The sequence below is a fragment of the Gracilinanus agilis genome, chromosome 1 (genome assembly GCF_016433145.1).
Source record: "Gracilinanus agilis isolate LMUSP501 chromosome 1, AgileGrace, whole genome shotgun sequence".
Lineage (NCBI taxonomy): Eukaryota > Metazoa > Chordata > Mammalia > Didelphimorphia > Didelphidae > Gracilinanus > Gracilinanus agilis.
The window spans coordinates 579,314,227-579,326,519 of NC_058130.1; the positions used below are offsets into that span (position 1 = coordinate 579,314,227).

General features: G+C 40.9%; 1 protein-coding gene across 1 annotated transcript in view; it reads right to left on the minus strand.

The window, feature by feature from the left end:
* DIPK1C (divergent protein kinase domain 1C) overlaps positions 1-6,265 on the minus strand; it is a 28,051-nt gene extending 21,786 nt beyond the window's left edge. The window contains exon 1 of the mRNA XM_044658101.1: positions 6,083-6,265. Coding sequence (XP_044514036.1) covers positions 6,083-6,265 — 183 coding nt within the window. The remainder of the gene's footprint in view (positions 1-6,082) is intronic.
* Positions 6,266-12,293: the final 6,028 nt, after the last annotated feature.

Genomic DNA, 12,293 nt, shown 5'->3' on the forward strand with positions numbered 1-12,293 from the left:
CACTTTTCTGCCTTGGAATCAATACATAGTTATTAATTCTAAGACAGAAGTGGGGAAGGAGAAGGAGAAGAAGAAGGAGAAGGTGAAGGAGGAGAAGGAGAAGGAGAAGGAGGAGAAGGAGGAAAAGAAGGAGAAGGAGAAGGAGAAGGAGAAGGAGAAGGAGAAGGAGAAGGAGAAAGAGAAGGAGGAGAAGGAGAAAAGAAGCTCTTTTATCACTTGTTTATTTGGGTATATTATTTGGGGTTTTGGTTTTATAAGATTATTCACTTATAGAAATGAATAATATGGAAATAGGTTTTGCATGCTAATACATGTATAACCCTGGTAAAAATTTTGATTTAAAAAATAGATTCAGTTAAAAATTAGGAATTTAAAAATAAATAAATGTTCATGAAAATATTAGTAGAAAGCATCTTTACATTCAAACACTACTGACTTTAATCCAGAGCTGACTCAGCTGCCCATTTATACATGTGATGGATGATTCACACATGCATCAGGACCCTGTCCCAGCTCTCACAGGTTCCCTAAATTATTCTCCAGCTAGCTTTAAGGGAGAAACAATTCTTATCCACCCTAATCTTGAATCTGTTGACAAGGTCAGGAAGGCCGTCCTGTCAGAGTCCAACAGAGTTGTGAGTTTTTAAGTGGCGTTGTATTGCTACTTGGATTGACAAGGTCTACATTTCATCATAGCTAATGTGGCTTTTCACAAGTGGCAATTTTGTACTTTGTGGTATCTCATAATATTAAACTGCTACAATACGCAACTTTTCTCTCCCTCCCCATCCCCTCTTCTACACAGCTTAATATGGTTTTAGAGCAGTTCTTAAAGCCGAAAACTTCCCAAAGACTTTGGGTCTACTCTATATAAGTACAGTCCCAATCAAAGCTTTCAGGGAAATGAAATCATTCTCATCAGAGCTTTCTGGAATCCGACTTGAATGTTGTTGGTACAGTGGATTTTTGACAGCCCATAATTGAGTAAGTTGGTTTAGGCTATGTTATTGAAAATGAATTTCAAACCTAGATGACTACAGTGGACTGAAGAAAAACCCAGCCACACACAAAAGAGAAGTTTGAACTTCTTAATTCTCTAAACAATAAAAAAGGAAAACTTTTTTTAAATGCCAGTTGGAATGGAAGGATAAAATATTCTCTGACATTAGCTGGGGTTTTTCATTATTGAATGGACCAGAAATACAGTAGCCAAAGTCATTCTTTCTGGCTTTCTCTTTCTTTTTTCTTCTTAAGCTTTGCTTATTACCATGGCCCAGCAGTCTGCCAGGACTATAAATTATCAACCATGGCATAACACTTGTTAGCCTGCCATTGCCTCCAGCCATAGTCGACTGCAAAAGCAGAGTCCTAGAAACTTTGTAGGCAAGGGGACGGGAGTCTAATATATTTGCTGCTATTATGGTGTGAGCTAAAAAGTACGGCAGAAAGTAGTGATGTATGGTAACTTGGAAGAGCACAAACTTCAGGATAGAGGGCCACCCTATTCTGGAACAATGCCAGTTGTTTCTAAATTATAACCTGTAGTTTTGAACAATGATACATGTAAAACCCAGTGGAACTGCTCGTTGGCTCTGGGGAGGAGGGAGGGAAAGAACATGAATCATGTAACTATGGAAAACCACTCTAAAATAATTAATTAATTAAATCGTTTTAAATTACAGCCTATAGTTCAAATGGAAAAAAACTTCAAGACTCATCCAGTCAAAACTCACTCGTTTTACAGATGAGAATACTGAGGTTTAGGGAGGATGAGGGACTTGTCCAAAGAAATATTAGGGAATTTGTAGCAGAGCTAGGACTAAGTCATAGGATTCTAGATTTCTAAAAATAACAAGCATTTATAAAGCACATGCATTATACAATTGTATAATATTGTGGGGAGACAAAATGAAATGGCAGTTGTCCTCAAAGAATTTACATTCTACCAGATTTTCAGCTAGAAGGGACAATAGAATTCATCCAGTCTAACCTAATTTTACAGTCAAGGAAATGGGTCCAGAAACTTGTCCAAAGTCAAAAAAGGAATAAGTGACAGACCCTTTGACTGAATGGAATGTTTCTAACTGCCACTCTGTTCTTTAGTATTTGTTTAACCCCATCATTGAAGTACAGTATTATCTTTACTTAAGTGACAGTAACTCTTGGGCAGCTAGATAGATAGAGTGCCTGATCTGGAGTCAGAAAGACTCATCTTCCTGCATTCAAATGTGAGCTCGGACACTTACCTGGACAAGCCACTTAAATCCTTTTTGCCTCAGTTTCCTCATCTGTAAAATAAGCTGGAGAAGGAAATGGCAAACACTCCATAGTGTCTTTGCCAAGAAATCCCATGTAGAGTCGTAAAGAGTTAGATATGACCAAACCACAAAATTTGTATAAGACAAACTCTAAACAAGGATTTTTGTGAAGATCAAAGAAGATGGCTCCCTCAGACACTTCCTAGCTGTGTGGCCCTGAGCAAGTCACTTATCCACCCCCACCTCCCACCACTGCCTTGTTGCCCTTTAAAAGCCTAGGAACCATTTAACAATATTGATTCTAAGAAAGTAAGAGTTTAAAAAAAAAAAAAAAGATCAAATGAAATCATGTATTTAAAGCTCTTTTTAAACCCAAAGGTATTCTATTAATGTCAACTATTCTTGTTATAAACAAGCCTTTCTTACTTATCTTCATGTTCCTTAATCATAACTCATATCACAGAGCACACTTTGGGTCCACAAAGGCTGTTATATATGTTCTCTCATATAACCTAAGCATAATTACTACTGCTTAACGGTTGAAGAAAATGTGCACAAGATCAGGCAGGTGACTTACTCACAAGTCACACAAATAGTGTCAGAGCTTGGACTCAAAACCCAGACTTTGGCCCCCAAATTGCACTCTCCACCAAAGCAGGCTGACTTCCTACGTTCCTCATCCATACAAAGTGCTTCATATTTGCTGAACAGAATCGAGTGGTGGCGGGGAAGGAGCTTCCCTGGCCTGTTTCCTTCAGGTCTCTAATTTTGCTCTTTGCCTATTAATGCACACCTCCAGGCCTGTTTATCCTGCTACTGTGCGTGCTAATCCTAGTGTCACACTCTCTCATCCACATGCTCCTCCAAGAAATACCACCTGCAGAGCTTGTTATAGACAGAATACAAGGAGAGGCTTCCCACTGGGACACATTTATCATAATTCTTTTGGGCTCAGCCAGGAAGAGGTTTCTTTTTGGCTCAGCCAGTAGGGCTGTTGCTTATGCGCTGTGGTGTTCAGAGGGAAAGCTAATGAGAATCTGGAGGCAAGTCAGAAAAATAACAACCGCTTTTATTATGAAGTGTAAGAGCTAAACTGAGCTGAATTGAAAGCTGCTTGGGGAGTCGAGGAACTGAGAGATTCAATCTAATCGGGGTCCACAGAAGCTACCACCAACTAGCTCTTCTGGGCTTTTGAATGTTCTGAGGGAAGGACATTAGGGCTGAGAGTAACTTAAAACCGTTTAAAAGAAAATCTAATCTAAAGGCACAGGGAGGGTTCCCAAGAGCCAATGCAGACTGGAATAGATTGAGAGAGGAATAAATTTTGATTTATGAGGACCAACTGACACAATCAGGATTGCCCAACTAACTTTGGCTTAAATGTCAGTTCAGGGGAGAGCAAGCCTGACTGTCTTTTGAATCTATGTCAAATAAATTCTGGGGAAGGTAACACTGGGATTTTATAATTGCCCTATTGGCAGCAGGGAATATTTAGCACCACAGCAGGCAGAGAACGGACCTTTTCAGTTCTAGGTCAGAGCAGTTAGAAAAAAATCCAATAGAGTTGCCATTTAAGATAAATTGATAGAGCTCCTGAGCATAATTAGTCTTCATTTATTACATGGAACTCTGGAAAATTAATGATTATCAATTACTTGCTTTCCTAATGGATTATTTAGTTTCCATTAGGCTTCATTCCACTTAACCGAAGCTAGCTTTCCATTTAATCTACGCACTTAAAAAAATTTTTTTAAACTATTACTTTTCAAAAGCTATTTCAGACAGACCCTTAGTTTTTGTTTAGTGGTTTAAAGGAACTGACTGGGGACGAAGGATAAGAATGAAGGGATGAGAAAGATGAGTAAGTATGGAAAAGTGTAAATGGAATAAGAAAATGAGTTTGTATGGAGTTTAGGGAAGCTCTTGGGAGCTCTGGGGCAGAGATCATGCATGGCACAAATGAATTTACATAAGAAAGGGCACTATGTAAACAAGAATGAGCACTTCACCAACATATGGCTTATTCATCAAGTCTGGTTCAATTGGGGAATGTTACTTGTTTAATCTGAGCATTTTCATATGTAATTTGTTTCCTTCATTTTTTTCCAATTAATTGTATATATGCGTACATTCTTATGAATATTTTATCCCCAAAACATTGTTTCCATCTTTTGGTGAGGAAGCAAACATCACTGCACCCTTGGGCTGAAATTTCAGTCTATTTCTTAAAGGTTGATAGGAAGAAATAAAGAAAAAAGTGATAGTTCTTAAGGCCAACAGTTACATGTGCACTTTTCTGAAGTGAGTATTCACTCAATAAATGCTTAAACAACCGTTGTCACTATCCTCCTCTATCTTCCTTCTGAAGGGGTCTATTCCTTCACTATCATCATCCTTTTATTTGTTTAGTATTCTGGATTAAATGGAAGGAGTAAGAAATTAGAAACATTTTGAACCAGCCAAAGATAAAATCTTATTTTATAGCAACTGCGGATTTCTGTTCTGCCAGCAGATGCCAGTTTTAACTAATTGGCTCACCTTTGCCACTATATCTTTTTAATCCATTAGAAGATGCTTTAATTGTTTAGTCTAAGCACTTAAGCTCTCTATCTTATTTAACTGACAGTAACTGCTGTCTAAGAAGAGTAAAGGAAACAAAGGAGTTTGGGAAGAAAGAGCTTCCTTGAGCTATTCCCTTGACTCAGCTCTTCTGCTTTTTTGCCTTCTGTTACAAAGCAATCGGACCCTTAGCCTTGGTGCTCTGAGGCTCCCATAGACAGGAATCATGTTGGGTTCTAGAACTCTATGTACCCTGTGCTTAACGGGAGGAAATCATCTGAAGGTCAAATGTAATGGACTGCAGGAGAAAAACAGAGCAGTTGAAATAAAGGACAAAATGGTAGATGGAGGTTAAATATTTTTGAATTTCTCAACAGAGAAAAAGAAATCCATTACAAATACGCCACCTCCACATTATGAACTTCTTTGCTTCTGCTCTCCTATACCATTCTAGGTGGCTAGGCACTCCATCTTATTCTGGCCTGCATTCACATGAAGTTTTTATGAAATCTGGGCTCAAATCCTTGCTTTGGCATTTACTAGGTGGGTGACTACGGCCAAGTCAATGCATCTCAGTTTCCTTATCTGTAAAATTGGCACCAATTCTTGCACTCACTAGCCAACTCTCCAGGTTTTTGGAGGAAAGCAGTTCACAAACTTTCTTTAAGCATTATCCAAATGAGAGTTGTAATCATTGGGGATGCTGCCAATTACTAGATATGTGAAATCTCTTGAAAAGGTATATCAGATCTAGTTTTACAATGAATCCTGATTTACAATGAAGGCACAAAGCATAAGGAAAATAGGAATTTGTACACACCTGTATCCTATCCATGACACAGGCAGGGTTATATCTGCATTCAGTGTTCAAATAAAGACAATTATGTTCACACCTGCTTTCCAAATCCTGTTTGTGTGGATGGGGAGGGTGTCTTCTAAATACTATATGTTTGTGAAATCAGCAGTGAGAGCCCTGTTTGAGGAGCTTGGCATACTATTTTCTCCCCCTTGATGGGACAGAGTAATGTGAGCCTTAGGCGCCCCTGGGGATGAAAGAGATGGAACTGAATCCAAAGTCAAAAATCCAAGGCTCCTATCCCTGGAGTTTAACGCTCAGCAGATCCTCATCTAGTGGCTCTACCCCTCTTCCAGCCATCTCATCCCGAGGCACTCGCGCTCCCAGGAGAGGGTGGCAGGGAGTGAGCAAGGTGGATGGGCGCAGAGGAAAATAGAATGGGACAGAACAGGGTCAAGACAGGACATACCAGCCCAGCCAGGATCCTCCGGCTCTTTTCGTCTGTGCAGCGCTCAGAAAAGACGCTCCTGTGGACTTGGAGGAAAAGTGTGGCCACTAGCACCCAGCAAACGGTCCAGAAGAGAATGAAGAGAATGGTGCAGCGCCTACCGAGCTTCCACCTCAGCCTCCGAATGCCCATGGGGACCTTCATTATGCACCCTAGGGGCCTGCCCTCTTCTCCTTCACTCTCTCTCACTTTAGCGGGTCTGCAGGCGCCGTGCCCCTTGGACCAGAGATTCTAGGAGAGCCATTAGGAGTCAGGGATACTAGTCCCCACGCAGAGGCTTCCCAGCTCCAGCCCCCGGGCTCAGCAGGGGAGCAGCAAGATTGGGGTGCATCTGCCAAAATGCAAGCCCCCGAGCTGCCTGATTGGCCTGGTCCGTAGGAAGTGATTGGGGGTACCCACGGTGCACTAGGAGACCCGGCTGCGGCAGCGGCGGCGGCGGCGGCAGCAGCAGCAGCAGCATCTCCTCCGGCTGGGGCTGGATGCAGCTCCTCATTGGAGCCCCCAGGGTAAAGAGAGAGTCCTGCTGCCTTTGCTTTTCCTAGCCAACTCTCCCGCCCTAGTACAAGGACAGTTTCTCTTCCCTCCACTCCCCCCACTCTCTCCACTCTCCCTCCCTCTCTCCCACTTCTCTCTTCCTTTTTCCCTTTCCGTTTCTTTTTATCTCCCTCTCTTTATCTCTGCCCTTCTCTCTCCTGCTCCTTTTCTTCTTTCCTCCCCCTTTCTCCTTCTCTCTCTCGTTCCTTCTCTTTTCCCTCTCATCCCTTTTTTCCCTTCTCTTCTCCCAAAATGCACGCTTCCCTCCCTCCCCCACTTTCACCGCCACTTCCCGCAATTCTCCGAAAGACTGCAATCTCCTTTGAAATAGAAACCGTGTCGTTTTTTCTTTTGGCTACAGCTTCCAGTATCGACCTCTTCTAGGATAGTTACTACACAAGTTTTTCTTTTCATAGTCTCCTGCGCAACCTCCGCCATCCCTATGGCCATCTACCTCCTCTTCCAGCCATTCCCTTTTCATTAAGATCCCACTGGAGAATAGGAAGAAAAAAAGAAGAAGCAGGAACTCTGGGCTCCCAGGCTCATCCCGCGTTGGCTTTATCTCTCTCTGCTGTATCTAATTCTCGGGGGGTAGCTGCCCTAGGCAATGTGGAGAACCGGGGCCCCAGGCTTTAGGAGATCGCGGAGTTCTAGGCGATGGAATGATTTACCCGCTCTGGACAGGGATGGGAGGCTGCGCGGGGAGAAGGACCAGGGCTGTTGGGAAAGAATATTGTAGCCATTCTCATGCTAGCATCACTACAAAGAGAGCGAAAGTCAGGTTATTTTCTGTAGCTAAGAAGCTGAATGTGCTGTACTACATTTCCGCCTACCATTTAAAATTTTATTCACCTCAGTTCTAGAAACTCGTGCTTTCCTTTTAAAATCCCAGCAGTGGTAAGACAGGCGCCTGAGTGACGGAGAATGGACCCAAACTAAGACACAGAACTCAGTACTTGGAAAGACCTTGCTTCTCCTTAACCCTCCTACCCAAACATGCCCCTCCCGGTCTCTAAACATCTCTTCACCATAAAGTAATGTGATTGGGTTTAAAGGGGCCACACGCCCTGGGTGGTGCTGGTGAATAATAATGGAAAGATGGAAAATGTTACAGAAAAAGCCTGGAGCTAGGGAGTCAAAGAAAACAAATAGTTTCCCTCGAAAGGGGCCTCTAGGCTAAAGTATTACTATTCATCACCAGACTGCCTCAACTACACAGTACTTAGCTTCTAGGTCCATAGCGGTCTTCTGGGCTGTGAATGGAGACCTGGAGTCCGGCTCATTTTCCTGAGTTCAAATCTGGCTTCAGATACTTGCTAGTTGTGCGATCCTGCATAAGTCCTTTAACCCTGTTTGCCTCAGTTTCCTCATTTGTAAAATGAGCTGGAGAGGGAAATGGCAAACCATTTCAGTATCTTTGCCAAGAAAACCCAAATGGGGCCACAAAGAGGCAGACAGGATTGTACAGCAACGGCCACAAAGGTCTCTCAGCACCATCAGGTTCCGTAGAGTTGCAAAATGATCCAGACAAGGCAAAGTCTTTTAGGCATTCTGCTGGTGAAGTGACAAAGCCTAGCCTTGAAATATTCCCTCTGTGTACTGCTCCAGATGCCTGGTCACCTTGGCCTGGAAGTTTCAAAAGCTATGCAAACTGAGTACCAATACTAGAGGGTTCTACCTCTGAAGTCAGAAAGGCTTAGATTACCAGGATGTGCCTTCCTAAGGGTCAGCCCAGCCCAGTTTCTAGACACTCCATACCAGAGATTGAGACCAAGCAATGAATTTGTCCCTGCTCATGAAAATCAACTGGTTAGTGCCATCAAAATCAGATGCTTGGGAGCTTCAGGTCTTTATTTACTTAAGAGAGTGTCTTCACTGAAATGAAGGATCTTTGTATGTATGTATGTATATATATATACTTCTGTAGGAAAAGCAATGACACCTGTAAAATTTCCAACAGTTGAGATGTCACTTTCACGAATAAGACACTCCTTCAGTGTTTGTATTTTCTTTGTCTTCCAGAATCAACCAGTGTAATTTTATTTCAGCTTTATGTCACAGTTGGAACACTTCAAAATTTTATTTATTAAATCAAAATGAGTAATTTCTAAACAAAGTGGGACCTTTAGGGGGACACCATTAAAAAAAAGCAAAAGAAACATGCAAAGTATCTATTACCAAATCTCTTAATAGTGGAGAATGGCTATTTAAACAAATGAACTGAGTCAAAACTCTGCATGTGGGCCAACTAGAGAATTTCATGCCCTGTGGCTAACTCTCTTCTCACTCCCACAAATTAATCTGTGAATTTTTTTTATGTGATTGAGTTGATAAGTTAAAATAGGCAACTGGGGAACTTTCATTATTCCCAATTTCATTGTTCCAAAATGTTTGCCACATAGCCAAGGAGACCATCACAGTACACTGTTTCATGGAGCACTAGTTTAAAAATTCCTGCACTCATTGATTTATTTACTTCCCACAGTGCTTTCTAACTAAGAAAAATTGAAGCAGGAGAAGACTCAGGCTGACTAGACAATGTCTTTAAAAATAAAAGCTTTCAGACACAGATTTTGACACTTCCATAAATACAATTAACATTAGCATTATTTCACATATCCATGATAAGTTGTATTTTTGTAAAGTTCTTTACACTTCAAAAATCACAATTCCTTCAGTATTATTTAAGAATATGAAAGCAAAGGGGGCAGCTGGGTGGCTCAGTGGATTGACAGCGAAGCCTAGAGATGGGCAGTCCTAGGTTCAAATATGACCTCAAACACGTCTTAGCTGTGTGACCCTGGGCAAGTCACTTAACCCCCATTGCCTAGCCCTTAGTGCTCTTCTGCCTTGCCACTACACAATATTGATTCTAAGACTGAAGGTAAGGGTTTAAAAAAAAAAAGAATATGTCAGCATGTTCTAGAAGCTACATCATAAAGGAAAAAAATCTCCAAATTCCTTGAATAAATTTAACTTCTAATCTCTTTGAAAATTTTTGAGGAAAAAAAAACACATTTGAATTTGGGGCTTAAATAACAATGAAAAATGAATTTAGTCTTATCTCTGCTTGAATATCAATCAAACCAGGGCATGGTTTGGCATAATTCAGAGTGATTGGCAGCCTCTCTTTGGACCTGGCAGAGAAAGCTGCTCCAGGTCAGGATTAAGTGTATTGGCAGAGATGCAAGAGGGAATTTGGCCCAGTGCCTGCCCCTTAGATGCAGTTCATACTATTAGCTCTCCATTCAGGAGTAATTTCTTCAGAAATTAAAACCTGAGAACCACTTTCTCTTATTATCTTACTTGAAACTAATGAAAATTGAAGACAAATGATTTAAGTAATGCTGAACACATTAATCCTTACATCTATAATGTTCAATTTCATTCATAGAAATTTTAAGACTTGCCAATGAAGGGGTGAGTCTCCTCTTTTGGAGGAAATGTAAATTCAACTCTATTTTTCAAAGAGCAGAAGAGTTGCAAATATATACAAGTCACTACAATGTTCTCTTTTCCAGTGACTTATATTACATGCCATTGAGTTTACAAATATTCCAAAATAGAGGACAATAAAGCACACTGTGTTGTAGTATTTTGTTTTTGTGTTTAAACTAAATAACTGAACGCCCACAAAGGAATAGGAATCCCAGCTTTTCTATGGAAACACTAGGAAATTTTCAGCACCCTTAGGAATTTAGCTTTAGAAACTAGATTTAGCACATAAATATATCTTTGTGATTTCCTGAGGCTAAGTTGAGCAATCCAGACATATCATAAGAACTGGAATATGTTTGAACATATCCTGGAGGTTCTGAACTCATCACTAAAAAACTGAATGTCTTGCTTATGTGACATGTATATGTGAAAATAGAATTCTGTAGTTTTTCTGATTGCTACAATATTTGAAAGGTATTCTTAATCAAATGTTACATCCAACTGTTCTTTTCTCAGAATAAATATTCCTACAAAGCTTGAGTTGGCTTAAAAGTACTTAAGTAATAACAATAATAGCTTACATTTGTTTAGGATTTTATGCTTTCTGGATTGCTTTTAGAACCTAATGAGGTAGGTTGTTCAAGTATCATTAACCTTTCTTGAGAGATGAAGAAAAAAAAGTCTATGTGAAGTACTATAGATAGAGTAGGGTCTGGAAGTCTGGAAGATTCCAACACATACTAGCCACATGACTGTGGGGGTCAAGTTACTTAACCTCTCAGGTCTTGAGCAACACTCCAAAACTATTAGTCCCAAAGAATATGCTGAATTGGCAAAAGTTGTTCCCCGAATCCCTTTGTAGGTGTAGCACTAACTTTGAGGAGTTGTGTTCCTCTTCCTACTATTCTATTCTAGATCATGAAGCCATTGGTGTATTTCTCATTGACTATCAGCCAATAGACTCAATTTTCATTTACTCAAATGGCATAGAAAGAACAGTAGTTCCAAGACATCTCTCTTATGAATCTGTGGTGCATTTTCCCCAACAAATCATTAAATGTAGTGTGAAGATGGGATTAACCCTCCCCTGACCCACTTTTAGATTTAATCACCAGAAGCATATACACCCCACTTATCAAGTATGGGGAGATCTGTGACCCACGTGTCCTACGGTGGGTGATGAATCAGAAATGACTGACCGGCCCCTTGGGCAGTCCTAAGCAAAGCTAAAGCTACAATTGGTCCACATAAAGTGGAAGGAATACACAGGAAGTGACACAAAGAAGTGTCTTTAAAAGCAATGGCAACTTCCTGTGAAGTCAGTTCTTCGGAGTTTGGAGTTCTAGTTGGAGGCTGATGAAGGATCTGCTTCATGGACCTGAGACTCTGAAATTTGGTGAGACTGATCTTGAATCTCTCCCTTTCTGAACTACCACGTGGGTGAGTGAAAAGTGACTCTTTTTCCTGGCTTCTCTGAAGGTACTAGCCTCTGGAGAGGCCCCTCATCTTGGAGGAGGCCTCGTGGCTAAAACACTTGTTTAATTTACCTCTGTGCTCCCTTTGCTGGGGCTTCTGAAGCCCTGCTTGGTTCCAACCAGGCCCAGATTAATTATCTACTCTCTCTCTTATTTCCTTATTTTTACTCTTTCTCCTTTTGTAAATAAACTACCATAAAAAAAGTCATTCTGACTTGAGTAATATATTTTCGGTGACCACATTTTTATACATTTAGTCCAACCTTTAATTTTTTAACCCTTACAATAGGGCATAAAGTAGTGAGGCACATGCACATTTGAGGCCAAACTAACTCACAACTGCTGGTATTACAGAAACTAGAAGCTTGCTCTTTTTGGAGTCCTACATAGCTCTCTTTGGCTTCAGCTTGTCTCCTGGGCATTTTGCTCAGCTGGATTCATAGAATTATAGGTTTGGAGGTAGAATGAACTTCTGAGGTCATTAAGTCCAACTGTCTCATTTTACCTATGAGGATACAGGTCCAGAGCATTGTGGTGATTTGCCAAAGGTCACACAGGTAATAATTCTCTCAGTACCACTCAGGTGACTCTGTATCCAAGTCAGTCTAGAGTGTACATCTTCCTTTTCAAAGCTAAATGACTGAGGGTGGTATAAGAGAAAATCTACCTGCTGGACACCTATAAGGGCTTCCTCCACAAGTAGGACTCAGTTCGCAATGTCTTTA